Consider the following 16,969-nt stretch of genomic DNA (forward strand, 5'->3'; position numbering starts at 1 on the left):
TATTTGACATTATAAGCTCTGTGTATTGTGCTTAATATTGGTCAGATAATATTTCACATTGTATGGGCTGTATTATTACCAAAAAAAAAAAAAAAAAAAAATGTAACAGTCACTATTTTTGTGCTTTACTTGAAAGCTTTACATTAAAGGGTATAGCCAGGTGTATGCTGATATGAATAGATCACAAGCTTAAATCGCTTGAGAGCCATCCTCTCCATAGGTTATGTTTTCGGTCTGTCTATCATGCTTATCACACGGTGTACAATGTTTTCATTGCTGTGACAGTGTAGCGCAAAAAAAAAAAAAAAAAAAAAAAAAAAATGTATGCGTAAAATGCACGCAGGTGCGAGCGGAAAAAGGCGGTTCTGCTTCTGCTGCGCGCCCTGCCTCGATCACGCTCCCCCCAGCTGAGTCTGCGGAAGTGGAAGGATGTGCAGACTCAGAGCTGCCTGAATGGTTCCGTAAGGAATGAGAGACCACAAGTCGCGGTTTGATCTTCAGCAGCCCGGATTCGTTTTGAGCCTCGTCTTGCACCCCTACCGTAAGTACAGTAACGTTACGCTTTAAAAACACTTTCAGCTAGAGAAGCCTGCACTGGGTCCACGCAGAAACTCACTGAAGCTCTAGCCACTGTTATGTGGGCCAGCAACTACGACTTTGTGAAATGGAATGGAAATGAATTCAAATCAAGAAATACCTTCACTGAAAATACAGATTTATAGCCTGTGATGATATTAAATGTTGATGTCAGTTGGAGATGAACTCTATTGTAGCCTAATGTAACTACTCAACGATAGTTGACCAAACACACACAAGTATCATTGTAACAACGTGTTTTATATATTTGTGTAACAATATATGATTGAATAGGTAGGAAGCGATCTGATTGGTCCAGCAGTGAATGTTTACATCACGTGGTTGAAGATTTTGCAAGTTCGTTCAGCTGCCCTATTGCTTGTTATTGAATGATAAATGGTGCTAAATGACTAAGTTAAACTTAATGATTCAATATAGAGATGTTTACAAACAGAGGCCACATCATAGTGACAGATTATAGTTCTTCAGTGATCAAATAACAGGAAACATAATGCAATACAAATAAATATGTGTAGTTTTGTTGAAGCCTTGTCTTCAGATGTAAGATTCAGTCATTGCCAAAGATTTACACAAAGCTGCAGAGAAATTTGTATTATTTTCAATACATTTCTAAATCTGTAGTTTGTTGATTGAGTATTGATTTTTATCAATGAGTAGCCCATTATTAAAGGAAAAGTAGTGATGCGTGTAGTTTATTATGTGTTGCACTATATAAGCTTTACACCGTAATTTATCCTAGGCTTTTTTAAAAAACAGAAAAATACTGAGCATAAATATAGTTTATATGCATCCTTATGCACATTCACCATTAAGTGAAACTGTAGTTTGGAAATGCATATCAAGTCAACCAAATGAGATGTAATGAAAGAACTTTAAAACAATTTCCTCAGTTCCAGTGTTGGTGTAGCTACTGCATTTTGCCATACATGGTGAGTACAGTGAAGTGGCCATTTAAATTTTAATGTTCAGTCATTTCCATTTGCCCTTTCACATTTCAGTTGCCATTGAAAATATTTAGATCAAAATCTGTTCATGCAAGTGTTGACAGACCTGTTCTTTACTAAAAACTTGTGGAACACTTCCATAACACCAGCTTCACAGTGTAAATGAGGTATGAAGGTCCTTCTAAGCATGATGGGATTGGATAAGTGGTTAGTTAAATAGTCATTCAGTTTTATTCAGTATGAAGGTTATAAGCAGCTGGACACTTTAAATGGGTACATCCAGTTTGAAGCCTAACTAAAGCCTTATTCGCACAGGATTAGTATTACCTGGTGACCTCTAGTCATTTGTAGTAATTGTGGGGGGGGGGGGTAGTAAATGTGTGATCTTAATCCCTTGCAAATCGGCCATGTCTGTAATTTGTTAAGTAAAAATTCCCCCGCAAATAACCTACCATATTTTTGCTGAACACGAGGTCCTGTGATTATATTAGTCCCATGCGAATCAAAAGTCTTTGTCATTTGGCCTGGATTTAACGAGGATGTATAAAATTGTTTTTTCAATGTTTTTGTTTCGTATGCACATTTTTACCCATCTTTCTTAAAGAATGGAGGCTGTGTTGGTGTGTTTTGATAGTATTTTGGCTTCTGGGTCATAACACTATACAGGGGCAGTTCTTGGATTTCAGGCTGAGCCTAAAGACAGACCATTAGATACCAAGAAACAATTTACCTAAATTGTATTAAGTAAATATACACAAATATCTATTAAAGCTACAGTTAGTTAAGAGCATCAAGTAAATTCTCACTTTTTCTTTTATTGCTTGATTAACACTATTAGCATAGCCTTATATGAAATGCACTGGCACGTTGTATTAATGCACATCTGAATTTTTCATAACAATATACGTTCACTTAAGACAATTTGCTCAAAACGTGAAAAATAACTCTGTTCAGATGGATCAGTTGTTAGGTGTGTGTGCACACAGAGACGATCTATGACAGCAATGAGATCTCTTTCGTGCCATCTTGGGCTTAACATCACTTAAATGATAAAACTGAAAAGCCTTAAAACTTTGAGGAAGCAGCACTGGCCTGATTGTTCACATAGTTATAGGGGTTTGAGATGACAGATGGGCTGAAGGTTCTAGAACTGTCCCTGTTACTGTACTCCGATACACCTAATACACAATTTGCAGAAAGAGAAAGCTGAAAGAAAGAAGAGCGAAAGCAAAAGAATAATTAGAAGGAGATGGATGGCATATAGCAGCATGATATAAGGAACATTCATATCTGGGAGAGAAGTCGGTAAATTCGAGTAAAATGAATAACAGGCTTCACTTGATGTTATACCATTAAACAATTATCCATATAATTTACTGCCTTTCTTTTGTTCTTGTAGATAGAGAGATAGGCTTTCAGCTGTGTTAAATATTAACATTTCAGATAAAAAAAATGTATTAATAAAGAGTATGGTCCCTTAGGGTATATGTTGTGGGTCAGTACAGAGTCTAAAAGTTGGAGTAATTAACATTAAACGAATCAAATAGAAATAGAAAATAGAACCGCAAAAGTTGGTTGAAATATGAATCATGCATGTGGTGCGCATCTCTGTGTGAATGAATGAATGGCAGAGAGGTGCGCTTTTAGACTGAAGCGCGTGACGCTTGCATTAATTTCAGCATCTGCCGTCTCAGTGAGGATATATACATAAACAACATCACCAGAACTGTTCTGACTGGGTCACTTCACAAGCATTTTATCATTTTGTTTGAGTAAAACTGTGTCAGTTTAAAGGTATTCACGGTAACCCGTCAATATTAAAGTTAATTTTTCATAAAGGCATTACTTGTCATCCATTTTTTTTAATATATTGACTAAGCATTCAGCTAGTTTTTCAAATTGGTATGTTTTACCACCCCACAAAGTTGTATTGAGCTGGGTGTCATCAGCATAACAGTGAAAGCTAACACTGTGTTTCCTGATGATATCTCCCAAGGGTAACATGTAAGTCACTATTGACATGGTCCATGTCACTGGTTAAAATTGCTAATTTCTCTGGATTTAAACACTCTTCAAAACATTTGGGATAATGTAATATATAAAACAATTTTCTAGTGGTTTTTGGATATTTTAATTAATCGTACATTTTGTGCCTTTAAATGTGAGAATTTTGCTAAACATTTTAAACGGGTTAACTTGTCATATCATATCTGTAATATCCAGGAGTACCTGTTTTCACCCTGTGTATCTTCTGTCCTTTCACACAGCCACTCCTTACCTCCACGTCAGCATTACTCATTTCCTACACGAAGTGCTGCTGTGGCATCAGTATATCCTGTCATAGCTGGAGAAGCTGGTAAGTGTTCGGTGTCTTGGGTCGAACTAGATAGTCACGTCTTTTGTAGAACAAGGGTGTTCTAACACTTGGTTGTAAATGTTGTTAGTGATAAAAGCATCTAATTTGAAGGGTTTTTTTAATCATTAAAGTGTAGAAGATTTGGTTATTTGATAATCTGCTTGATTATATTATTTGTTCATAAACTTAGAGGAGTCATGCTGGAGAAATGAAAATCCATGTCTGTAAATCTGTAATCTTTGCACCTGTTTATGTCATTGAAGGATTGACTGTTAAAGTAAATTAATTTGTATCCACGATAGAAAAACAAGGACCCTAAATGGATTTATCCCCTATGAAAAAGGGGTTAAAAGTGGTGTGACTTAAAAAAAAAATAATAATAATTTCTCCTACTCCAGGTTAGCTTGCAAAGCCAAGTTATTTGGTTAGTTGATATCCCTGAAGAGAATCCACACCGGAGTTAACAGAGCATTGCTCTGAAATTGTTTGCACATCAAAAGCACATTAGCTTAGCCAATGGTGTGAGTTTGGGGAGGAGCTATTGGTTTGTCTGACCAATAGTAGATTGGAAAACTGTTCCAAATTGAAGAACATTACTGAAGTTCCATTTGGTGCTTCTAGAGCACAGAAATGACACTATATAGACTTGTAAAATCAATATTGTTATGTAGCCAGAATGGATCATTTAATTTGGATGTTTAATCAGGCACAACACATGCAACACTGGGGGTCACCAACTGACTGACGGTTGTATTCGCAGTGCTTAATTTTGGTGTTTAACTGGCACTGTTACAGGACCTGTTTGGCTGGAACCAGTATCTCTCATAAGAATTAAAAAGGTAGCAATGAGGTGATTTGAACAGGATAAGCAGGTTGTGATTATGTTTACATTGACTGATAGGGAAAGAGTAGAGTTTATTCACTTAATCTACTACTTGCTCATAAGTGATGGTCGTGCACCACTCTCGGCACTCCAGTGAATCTTTAGTAGAGTGTAATGAAATAAAAAATATACTTGATGAAAACCAAACATTAGTGGTCACATACAAATTGGCAGTAGAGTTTTCCATTTGCTCCGTTTCCGGAATATTGCATGTAATATGCGGCCATCAAGGAGCCACTATCAGAAGGCAGTAGAGATGGGATGTTTGTAAATGTCACGTTGACCTAAGTATGTTTCTGTTCCCTTCGTAGGTGTGGCTGCTGTCCCTCCCTGATGCCTGTTTCTCCAGGCTATGCAGGTCTTAAACAAAATGATCCTATGAACTCTCTGCGCATCTCTGTTGGAGGGCTCCCAATGCTGGCATCCATGACCAACACCACCGACTCCCGCTTCCGCATCAAATGGAAAGCCATTTTGGTGGTAGCGTCAGCGCTAACCTTCGTCCTCCTCTTCTACATGCAGTTTCTGCGCTTTCACCCCCAACCCAGAGGCAAACATGGTTTGAGGTTAAGTCATCAGGGGGTGAGATTGGAGGGCCGCTACAATGACACATACCCCCTCAGTCCACCAGAGCGCACAGAACAGGGCACACGCTACCGAATAGGGGTCATCGCTGACCTAGACACAAACTCACTCAGCGAAAAGAAGCTGACCTGGTTTAGCTACATGCTGAAGGGTCACCTCCTGTTGTCGGAGAGTGGGGATACAGTGGTGGTTGAATGGGATCAGGACAGGGTGATCTTGGAAAGTCACCTGGCAGAGAAAGGTCGGGGCATGGAACTCTCCGAATTAGTGGTGTTTAATGGCAAACTGTACAGCGTGGATGATCGTACGGGAGTTGTATATAATATAGATGGACTTAAAGCAGTTCCCTGGGTCATATTGCCAGATGGGGATGGCTCAGTTTCAAAAGGTTAGTGTTGCTAATAGGACCATTTTTCACCAAAATGAAAAAGCCCAAATGTTTTCAAAGTGATGTGTAGGCTAAGTATGGTCACCCATTACCCTCAGAATTTAACCCATCCAATTTAGTGCACACACACACACATTAGGAGCAGTATTGAATGCATACAACATGGGTGCACACATGGAGCAGTGCCATTTTTTTACCGCAGTGCACAGGGAGTTGTAAGGTGCTTTGCTCGAAGACACCTCAGTCTTGGGTATTGAGGGTTGAAGAGAGCGCTGTTCACACATCCACCTATATTTCCTGCCAGTGTTCAGAAACAAGTCTGAGTCTAATCATTAGGCCACAACTGCCCCGATGGCCACAAATGGTGCTTGCACCAGTACCTCTGACAGTTTCCGCAGACTTGAAGGTCAAGTGATAAGGGAACTGAATAGTTAAAACTACTTCACGTACATTTTAATTTTTAACAAGTACATCATAAAACCATTTTCCAAACCTTTTTTTGCCTTGCCCCAAATCACTGTGATTAATCTGTAAAAAACATATTTTACATAGTTTGAGTTGTTGGGACATATTATCAAGAAAACTGCATAGTTTCATCTTGTCTGTGTGTGTTTATGTCATATCTGTATGTAAAGGAATGAAGGTCTGACTACTTCTACAAGCAGTAGGAAGTAACTTAAAGCCAAAAAGAATTTGTGAGAGAAAGGAAAGGATAACATGGCAGTGTTTTGGTCTGTTTGCTTATTAATAGCCTTACCAAGTTATATTCTCCTCCTTTATCTGATATGAATAGTAATCGTTATATCTAACATCTAAGTTTGTCACCTTTTGCAACAAAATTGATTTTGAGAAGTCAAACCAAAATGATCTACCTGCTCATTTGACATATTGGGAGAGTTTTGATGTACAACTGCTGTAATTACCAAAACAATGCCTCTCAGTGACTTCTCAGCAGTTTTATGCGTCAACCCCTAGAGGGCCAAATGTGAAAAAAATGCACACAGTGTACCTTTAGGGGTACAAAAGCTTGTCACTTGGGCAGTTCCCTCAAAGGGAGACCTTTGTAACTTATTTATCCCTAAAGGGTGCACATTAGTAACTTAGAGTAGTAATAGATTCACTTAAGGTAGTATGTGTACTGTTATGGTACTATGATGCACACTTGCCATAAAGGTATTCACTTGCCATACACTTTGTGCATATTTTTGTGAGAGTGTAGTATAACTTTAATATTCATCACCTGAACACAAAGGACTTTAATTTTTTAAGGAAGTGGTGGCCTAGTGGTTAGAGAGTAAAGTCTCCTAACCCTAATGTTGGCGGTTCAAGTCTCAGGCCAGCAACACCACGACTTAGGTGCCCTTGAGCAAGGCACTGAACCCTCTAATGCTCCCTGGGCGCTGCAGCATGAATGACTGCCAACTGCTCCGAGTGTGTGTTCACAGTGTGTGTGTGTGTGCACTTTGGATGGGTTAAATGCAGAACACAATTTCTGAGTATGGGTCACCATAATTGGCTGAATGTCATGTCACTTTTGTCACGTTCATAATTTTAAATTCTAAATTACATTTAGCATTTCATCATGGACTGACATATTAAAATATATGTACAATGATGAAATACAAGGTAATTAATTCAAACATGATATCTGATTTCTAGGGTTTAAGGCTGAGTGGCTTGCAGTAAAGGATGAGCACCTATATGTGGGGGGTTTGGGGAAGGAGTGGACCACCACCAGTGGGAAAGTGCTGAATGAAAATCCTGAATGGGTAAAAGTTGTGGGATTCCATGGAGATGTACAGCACCAGAACTGGGTTCCTAAGTATAATGCTCTCCGCAGCGCTGCAGGCATCAGCCCCCCTGGTAGGCAGCAACCTTTCACTTACATGCAGTGTGCATTTGTATTGAGTGGTGAATTTTGTATTTTAAAAGTGGCATTGGTATTACAATAACTTTTGTCTCAATAGCTCTAACACTTATGTTCCACTCTGTAGCTAAGAATGAATGCTTAATTTCCAGTCTCTGTTCATTTATTTCTATTGTCATCTCAGGGTACCTCATACATGAGTCTGCAGCTTGGAGCGACACATTACAACGCTGGTTCTTCTTGCCACGACGTGCTAGCAGCGATCGATACGAGGAGACAGCAGATGAGCGACGGGGCACTAATCTAATGCTCAGTTGCTCACCAGACTTCCAAGACATTAAAGTGAGAAACATTGGGCCCTTGAACCCTACGCATGGCTTTTCTTCCTTTAAGTTTGTCCCCAACACAGATGATCAGATTATTGTTGCTCTAAAGTCTGAGGAGGACGCAGGGAAAGTTGCCACTTACATTGTGGCGTTCACGCTGGATGGCCGAATCCTTCTTCCTGAAACTAAGATTGGTGACGTGAAGTATGAGGGACTTGAATTCATTTAGTGTCAAAGGGATTGCATGAAGGTAAATACATGCCAAGGACTGGTGAATACCTTCTTCTAGATGATGTACATCTAGATGTAGACATTGAGGTGTCTTTATGTTGAAATAGTTGAATGATGTTCAAATAATGCCAACTGGCTATTGGCAGCCATTGCCTAAAATGTGATTGTGATTATAGAGACTAAAGGAACTAGTACACATTGAGCCTTTATTTTAAAAGACTTAGCAGAGCCTTCATCGTTTAAATTTCTTTATTGCCATTTTCAACTATCACCATGTGTTTTCAAGCCAGTACTGTACTTACCATGTAATGAATGTAACAGAGTGAATGAAGTGAAGTTATAGACTATAGTACATGCATAAAATAGTTTACTGTAAACAGATTATTGCAGTTGCCATATAGTTTTGTTGAATGTCTTTTTTTAAGTTGTTTTTGTTTTGTTTGTTTTGTTTTTCATTCTTGATCAGTGTCTTTAACAGATTGGATACTTTAAAAAAATAACTGGAAATAACTGAACTGTCAAAAATATCTACTTTTATTCTTCATTGATGCACCAGAGCTATTTATTTGTTGTTGCTGTTTTTTTTTTTTTTCTGAAAACAACAGATTGAAGATTTTTAAGAAAGAGTTTAGTGTACCTCATACTTTTATCCAGTTGTTTGAATTAGTCAGTTTATATGGTTTTAGGGATTTTGTTAAAAAAATGTAATAAAAACAAAATTGATAACATTTGATTTGAATGCACAGGATATTCTGTGGTTGTAGAAAATTGCATTTATTTATTCATAATCAATTAATGGCAAAATTTAATATTTGGGATTTTCTAGAAGATCTAGTTTTGGGATCTTGACATTTAAGCAAGCACTCAGAATTTTTTCCATAAGCATTTTTGCACTCCTTGAGACACCCAGTGGTTAGTGTATGTGATAGACACCCCTCTGCACCAACCTTGAAGGCTCTACCTACTGTACATACTAATAGTAAATATAATATTTCAGTAATAAGTACACGGCAAAAATGCATGTTAAATTAGCTGAGTTTTAGTCCAAATTCAAGAATGTTAAAAGTAACTCCAAAGCAGTGTTGCAGTTGATGAGATAATTGAGTGATGATTGACCATTATTGCAGACACCTTATTGTAACAAGTGCAATCATTGAAGGAAAGAGTCACCATTATGGTGGTTAGTGTTTCATTTACTTTAGTTAGAACATTGACCAGGGCTTAAAGTTCTTAAGTTCTCCGGCATATGCCATTTGGATACGGGGTTTGGCTGCATTTGGCACACTCAACCAAACTATCTTACTAGCCAATCAGAAGTTTTTGCTCTTATAAACAGGAGACGCCTGTTAGCTGATGAATGGAAAAGAAGTCTGGCTCTCGAGTGTGATGCATTGAAAAAGCTGCGAGGCACAATGGTCAAAAAATTCCATCTAGCATCGTATTTACATAGAAAAGCTATTTAAAAAGCAGCAGAGCTTTGTAAACATCTCAGATCAATCACGTCATCTCCATAAGAATAATATGATTGCCAGAAGGAATTTACCAGGATTTTTTTAAATGGTCCTGTTCACACATGATCTCTTGATGGTAATTTAAATGGATTTAAATGTTCAATCACATGAAACATCACCAGGCTGTTGGTGCCCTCTGCAGGTAATTGTTATAATATAGGAATATTATATTGTGTATTTAACAGTGTTGTTCAATAAAATCATTTACTTGGTTTTGATACTTTATTTGAGTCCAATTATCATTGCCTCATCTTTACTTTATTTATAAATATAGCCACAGTAATCCTGTTTTTCCACTTAGTTCTGTTTTAAAGATATCAGATTACTTAATTGTCAAAATTATCTGATTACTTCATTAGCAAAATAATCTTTTAAGTTAAACACATTATTAGTTAAAACATTTCAAAATACAACTCCATTGTTTTACTTTTGATGATTAAAAGACAAATATTTAGCATTAAATTGCCTCGTTCTAATGAACCAAGTATCTGCATTTTGTCTCACCTTGTAAACTAAGAGCATTGTCACACCCCTAGTGTCTATGAGCATAATAAAGCTCATAATTTAAAATATAAAAGTGTATGACATAGCTTTCATTCTTTAGGTAAATTATATATTCATGAAAAGATCCTCATCAGTTTGAATAAGGAAAATTATAACTTTGCCACAGGATCCTTTCAAATGTCAAAGTTGCCACAGTCATTGCATTATTTGCATGTGCCACAATTTATTTGTACCATTTTGTTTTATTAATTTATTTATTAGGATTTTAAAGAAAATAACAATATCGTTTAATTATTGAGATCTGATTTATGTCCTTGAAAACCCCAAAAATCAGTGCTTAAAAGTCCTGGAACTTTATTTTGGAGTATCCGTACAAACCCTGTTTAAGTTACCAGTTCTTGGACCATTTTAATGTTTTTGTCTTTTTTCTTTGTATATTTCCTATTTTAAATGCATTTCCTAGTATGTAATTTACCATTATTTCTTTGGGGGAAAAAAAATAGTTTCAGAAATGTCATGTTTTGGATTGTTGGTAATCTTGTACCCTGTCAAGGACAAAGCTAACCAGCAAAACTTGGTATCAAAAGCATCCTAAATGTTTCATGAGTAACCATTCTTGGTATTGCTGTTTCAAATATCCCACTGTAATCTGTAGTCTGAGCCTGTCAAGGGCTATTGGCAATGGCAGATGCGTTACTAATTAGTTTCAAGGAAAATAACTTTCTTTTTTGATTTTCCAAATAACCCTGTGTATTTGTCTGCCCCCGCAACCCCCAAGCCCCACTTGACTCTTTAATATTAGAATTTGTTTGGCCAAAGTTATCAATATTGAATTAAGTTGTAAGCTACTGTGTATTAGTAGTTAGACATAAAATGTATCTGGTTTTCTTTCTTCCTTGAAGTTGAGGAGTTGGAATGTGAAACGGTAAGCTTTTACATGCTGAGTTCTGTCTTCTCCTCCCAGGATCACGACTACCATGTCACAGAGGTCATCTGGACCACCCATCTACATGATCAATGAGGGATTAGAACATTTATCTATGTTAGAAAGGAGTTGAATATAGCTTTAGTCTGCCTTTTTACTCTCTAAGAAGCTGCTCTCATTGTGTGTGTGTGGTGAACCATATTTGATAAGATTCAGGGAAGAGCCCGGCAACCTTGAAGTACAGATAAGTGTTCTCTTCATGGGTGAGTAAGCGTTTGTCTTGTCAGCTAGATTCTGAGACAGCCCCAGAGGGAAACAGTCATTTGCCGTCACTCTGATGTCCAAGGTGACAGATATATGTCTCTGGAGAGACCTATTTGAGTGACCTCTGATCACTTGTCACCAAAATAATCACTAGAAGATATTCTGCAAATATTTTCAAATTTATCTATGTATTGACGTAATTTGTGGCCTCTGTTAGAGTACAATTGCTGGAGTTTCAAACATGTCCACAGAGCGGACTACAAACTCCATTGCGAGTATTAAAACTGGCTTCTGCTGATGAAACTGCAAACTATTTTCGTCTGTAAATTTTTCTTCAGTTGACTGCATCTCTGACTCCTGGTCTTTGTTCATCATATCTGGTCCTTGGGTTTAATTGTGAATTCCCCAACAGTTAATGGTGGCGAATGCTCACAATCGTTCTTCAGTGACATCCCTGATCAACCAGCAAAACAAGGTAGGAAGATTTTGAAAATGATTTCTGATTAGGGACTGTTTGTGGCAGAGAGGTGGAAAGAAGGGAGAGCAATATAGAGGCTTACTCAGACGTAAGTGGGCGACACCAGACTTTGTGTGGATTTGTTTTTGGTAAACTGGTGTCATAGTTTGAGGTACACCTGTTAAGTTACTTTTTGTGTGTGGTAAGGTGTACCTGGGCACACCTATAGGTCTTAGAAGTAGACTTGAATTTGAGAGGTGTGCAATATAATTTGTGTTGCTTAAGTTCCCATTGAGAAATGGGAGGACAAAACGCATTCTCTACATGTGTGGCACTAAGAGCCATAAAGGCCAGGTAAACAAAAACATTACTGTCTGTAAAAGATTTTTTTTTATTTTATTTTTTATGTATCTGCCTATTTTCCAATGTGTAATGTGGCTATTTGTTAAAAAATAATCCCAGAAGTAACTGAGTGATGTTTTAATTTAATTTAAGATAAATGGGGGTTTCAAATTCAATTTGAAGAAAGCACAGTTAGCATGAACCAGAGTAACACATCTGAAACTGGACATCTAATTCTTGCAATGTATTTTTTAAATGATAGTATGCTGATTTACTGCTTTGACATGACTACTGAAACTGACTTGATTTTTGGTTGTTTGACCCCTTGAGTCAAGGTATGCATTCACCTTGAGAACTTCATCTTTGTTTCAAAATGCAATGATTTAATTTTTCCTTGTTTAACTGAAGAAAGTTCAGGCACATCTAGCTGTTAATTTCATCAATGCATTGACAGAGGGAGTCAATTGGGGCTGTTGTCATTTGGCGATAAGGCTAGGTAAAACTTGGTATCAGACGCATAGCTGTGATAGGCAATTTGGTTCTTACTTATTATTTGACTTGGGAGCATATACAGGCTAAACAAGAGCGGTGCAAGAATTGAGCCTTGTGGGACACTGCATGTCATGGATGTCCACTTAGACTTATGCTCTCCTAGACTCACATAATAGCCTCTCCCTTCTAAGTATGACCTGAACCATTTGACTACCATTCCAGGAATCCAGACCCAGTTTTCCAGTCTCTGTAGAAGTATGTTATGATCAACAGTGTCAAATGCAACACTGAGATCTAGTAATACCAGCACTGATATTTTATCAGAATCAGATTTTATATTGGTCTATAATTGCTCAAAATGGTGTCAACATTGCTCTTTTTCAGGAGGGGCTTAACAACTGCAGTTTTCAGGGAGTCTGGAAAATTCCCAAAAAGAAGTGAGGCGATCTGTTTCTGAACAGTTTATTTATTTATTTTTTAAATGTGAGAAGTGTGTCAAGATAGCAGGTTGAATATTTTAGATGCTCCACTATTTCTTCCAAAGTTTTGCTATCAATTGCTTCAAAAATAGACATATTATCTTTTTGATATTGCCGAATCTGTCTGACCTCTGCATAACTTAAGAATGTGTTAATCCTCTTCCTGATATTAATGGTCTTCTCAAAAAAAAAAAAAAGCAAACTCATTGCATTTGCTGTCTAAGAGCACTTCTCTGGGTGTTTGGGGGGTTTGTCAGTCTCTCAACAATAGCAAAAAGAGTGTGAATGTTGTTTAAGTTACTATTTATAAGGTTTGAGAAGAATCTCTGTCTAGCTGTGGCTAGTTCAACATTAAAAAGCACGAAGGCTCTATTTCTCCAAGCTGATTTCTGTCTGTTTTCTTACTGACTATTATTGGGGGATTGAGGGATAATGTGACTGGTGAGATGGGCTGTGTCTCTGGTGTTTCCAGTGGCTGTGACTTGTTGTTCTGTCTTCCCATTGATGTTTTCCAGAAAATCTTCCTTCCATCTGCTTAGTGTCCCACCTGTTTTGGAAGTCCAGCAAGAACCACAATCCTTTGTAGAAGTTTGCAGCAGTTCATGCAACAAGCATATTTAACAAGAGGCATTTTCTTTCCCTTCTGTTTGAAAGTAGGCAGTTGTTTTCCCATCTCTGGAATGTAAGCTGCTGATGGGAGTGGGAGGCAAAGTTTTTTTTTTTTTTTTTTTTATTATTATTCCAGCCCCAATGAGTTTTTAGTTTTAGTACTTGTGCCAAAACTATATTGTTTGAGCACTGTGCTGATCTGCTGAAGTAAACATCTTAGAAAAATACCAAAAAGCAATGTACAGAGCAGTAAGCATGGTAGCAAATGGTAGCGAAGCCGGAAGCATGAAAAAAAATAGAGTTGACAGTTCCCACAAGTTTTAAGCTGGGCTAAAGTAAAAAGATGAAATTGTGTTACAATTAAATTATGTATATGTTGCAGTAAATAAATTTTAATGAAATTAAACATTTGGTACCCCTTAAATGTGATTACGCATAATTTATTTTAAGTTTCATAACAGTTCTATATATAATGAAAAAGCATGATGTTTTGTGATTCACTCATTTGAGCACTGTGTTCCTGTACCTGCTGTTTGCAATATTTCCAGCAAAAGAAGAATCATGAACCTTCTATGGGCTCTACTGTTTCTTCGTGCTTCAGCACAGGGTCTGAACCTGTTTGGTTAGTAAATAAAACCTTTCATGAATTGTATTTGGAGAATTTTCTTAAGTAAAAAAAAAAAATACTGCATGTCATAAATATATCTACATTTCTGGCTTCTTAATCTTCTGTCACTGGTTGAAGATGACAGAGTAAAGCAGCCAAAGCAGGAGGGCAGAGTGCGATTGGTGGAGGATCTGCCTTCTTCTGGTCGTGTGGAGGTCTACCATGATGGACAGTGGGGTACAGTTTGTGATGACGGATGGGAACTGGCTGAAGCACAAGTGGTGTGTCGTCAACTGGGTTTTCCTGGAGCGATATCAGTTGCGCCTGGAGGACAATATGGAGAAGGTATAAGCTCCACAGCAGGTTATTTTTTTACACATTGTGATCAAAATAATTGTCTTATATTTTAAATTATTTAATCTGAATTAATTTTTTTATTATTGTTTTTAGGCTCTGGTCCAATCTGGCTGGATGACATGAACTGTAAAGGCTCGGAAAGCTCATTGTCTGAATGCAACTTCAAAGGTTGGGGTGTTACTGACTGCTCACATAAAGAGGACGCAGGAGTGGTCTGTGAGACTGGTAAGAAATTCAGCAAATACATATATTTGCATGTGTATTTCTGTTATGTTTTATTATTTAATGCATTGAATTACATTTTCATTGCAGGTAAAAACATATCCAGCAATCGTCAGTTCTCTGTGGATAACAGCCTGGGTTTGTCCCATGATCTTGGTCTTCTGTTTGACAGTGGAGATGGCTGTAATTTCAGAATTAACATACAAGATGTCACTGAAGAGTCAGAATTAACATTTTGTGTGCACCGTATGATCCTCATCATTTATCCAGAGCTAAACATAACAAATTATTCCAGAAACCTCACAGTTGATGTCAGCCAGACTTGCCATCATCATGTCTCTGCTTTTCTCAGGTAACTTTCTGAAGACCACACGACTTCATAGCTCAAACCACTTGTCTCTTTAAGAATTTGAATTGTGCAGATCAGAAATGATTATATTATCAGTGTTAGACACTTACAGTATCTGTTTTACTTACAGGTATTTGTACACACGGCAGATTGATGTTTCCATCACGTCAGCTCAATGTCTGCATCAGCTGGCGTACATCTTTGGAGTGAAGAAGCTTATGGAGGATGTCGGCCGGGCCTTCACTTCACTCATTCCTGAAGACAACACTTTCCGTACACAGTTATCCATGTACGAGTACGGTGTTCGCACAGGTGACCTTGTTCTTCAAGAGAACGTCCTTCAGTATCTTTCCTGGAACTGTGAGTTCCTCATAAGCTCTCCAGTGTGGAGCACCATCTCCTTTCACATGATGGATGCTCTTCTGCAGCGCTCAGACCTGATTGTGAAGGATGAAGCTTTTCTTCTTGAAGCTCTGGAGACATGGGTCAAAGACAAAGGTGATGAGATTAGTTCAGATCAACAGGCAAGTCTCCTTAATCACATCCGTTTCCTTTTGTTCCCAGTGGATAAACTCTATGAAAAACAGTTTTCCTCAAGCGCTCTCCGTCAGAATCATGAGAAACTCTACCTAACTGGTCTGCTCAGAGGTTTTCAGTTCAACGCTCTGCCTTTCTCTACGATCAGGAATCAAATGGATAATATAAGTAGTGAATATCTACCCAGAATCTACACTGGAGATGAGTGGAGTCTATTTATCAATGACACAACCATTGATTACCCATACCATCACTACTACTATGGCCAAAATAACAGAATACAAACCTTCTCCACTCCAGCACACCCCAGTGCTCTTTACAGAGAACAATATGTCCAGTGGCAAGCCCATGTGTTTCTTAGTGCTCAGGAATGCTCTAACTATGGTATTTCATGTTATTCTTTTCCTGTTGCAAGGTTTGTCGGATATGGTAATCAGGAAAGATACACTAGCACCATTCGCTACAGCAACAGGTTGATTCTTAGCTGCAAGAATGTAAACAATATATTTCATGTTCAAGATTTCAAAAACGACATGGCAGTGGTTCCAGATAACAGCAGTATGGGTCTGCCAAACCCCTGTCCTGATGACTACAGTTTCAGATTTGTAGTGCGTCCAGAGTATATCTGACTGCACAGAGTTATATTTGGCTTCATCTTGTTTCCAACAGTCATTTCAGTATATTCAAATCAAGTTTAATCAAATGTCATTTTCTTTTTATTTATTTTTTTATTATTTATGTCATTTGATTATGCAGTGATTCCTTTTAAATGTTTCAGCTGATTTTCCTTGCACTTAAAAAATATAAATAAAAATAATTACCTCTATCGGTTTAATTCTTCTTTGACTGAACAGTGTTAATTGATCAAATTGATTGATTTGAATGTATTCATTTATTGAAGACTAGCCTCATCATAATTGATTAAATTATCAGTTAATAAATTACAACCATGAACTTGCAACTTGCCTTTAACAGAAATGGTGGCAGTGGTGTATCATTTCGAAAGAATATTAAGTCATGGGAAGAAATAGTGGTCACTTAAGATGTTAGGTTTTATTTTATTTTTATTTCCACAAGTGTCTAATGTGTCTAATTTACAACTACTATTAATGATTATTATCAGGTCAGCATATTTTT

General features: G+C 37.5%; 3 protein-coding genes across 3 annotated transcripts in view; all 3 read left to right on the forward strand.

Moving 5' to 3' along the window:
* Positions 1-16,969, forward strand: part of LOC113047539 (uncharacterized) — a 402,993-nt gene that overhangs the window by 169,169 nt on the left and 216,855 nt on the right.
* Positions 385-8,925, forward strand: cant1a (calcium activated nucleotidase 1a). Its single transcript, XM_026208941.1, has 5 exons — positions 385-541; positions 3,809-3,897; positions 5,092-5,753; positions 7,413-7,616; positions 7,805-8,925. The coding sequence occupies exons 3-5, from the start codon at positions 5,114-5,116 to the stop codon at positions 8,173-8,175; spliced, it is 1,215 nt and encodes a 404-aa protein (XP_026064726.1). The 5' UTR covers positions 385-541; positions 3,809-3,897; positions 5,092-5,113; the 3' UTR covers positions 8,176-8,925.
* On the forward strand, positions 11,421-16,597 carry LOC113047550 (galectin-3-binding protein A-like). The gene is made up of 7 exons (XM_026208924.1): positions 11,421-11,856; positions 13,057-13,833; positions 14,309-14,382; positions 14,506-14,712; positions 14,818-14,949; positions 15,037-15,298; positions 15,426-16,597. Exons 2-7 carry the CDS (start codon positions 13,754-13,756, stop codon positions 16,459-16,461), a joined length of 1,791 nt encoding a protein of 596 aa, XP_026064709.1. The 5' UTR covers positions 11,421-11,856; positions 13,057-13,753; the 3' UTR covers positions 16,462-16,597.

The sequence above is a fragment of the Carassius auratus genome, chromosome 28 (assembly GCF_003368295.1).
Source record: "Carassius auratus strain Wakin chromosome 28, ASM336829v1, whole genome shotgun sequence".
Taxonomy (NCBI): domain Eukaryota; kingdom Metazoa; phylum Chordata; class Actinopteri; order Cypriniformes; family Cyprinidae; genus Carassius; species Carassius auratus.

Bases quoted from the DNA above. Each gene is read 5' to 3' on its own strand.
- LOC113047550 (XM_026208924.1), top strand. From the start codon at position 13,754: ATGCAACAAGCATATTTAACAAGAGGCATTTTCTTTCCCTTCTGTTTG. The intron at 14,383-14,505 runs GTTAGTAAATAA...CACTGGTTGAAG, and splicing joins ACAGGGTCTGAACCTGTTTG to ATGACAGAGTAAAGCAGCCA. The intron at 14,713-14,817 runs GTATAAGCTCCA...TATTGTTTTTAG, and splicing joins TGGAGGACAATATGGAGAAG to GCTCTGGTCCAATCTGGCTG.
- cant1a (XM_026208941.1), top strand. From the start codon at position 5,114: ATGCCTGTTTCTCCAGGCTATGCAGGTCTTAAACAAAATGATCCTATG. The intron at 5,754-7,412 runs GTTAGTGTTGCT...TCTGATTTCTAG, and splicing joins GGATGGCTCAGTTTCAAAAG to GGTTTAAGGCTGAGTGGCTT. The intron at 7,617-7,804 runs GTAGGCAGCAAC...TTGTCATCTCAG, and splicing joins TGCAGGCATCAGCCCCCCTG to GGTACCTCATACATGAGTCT.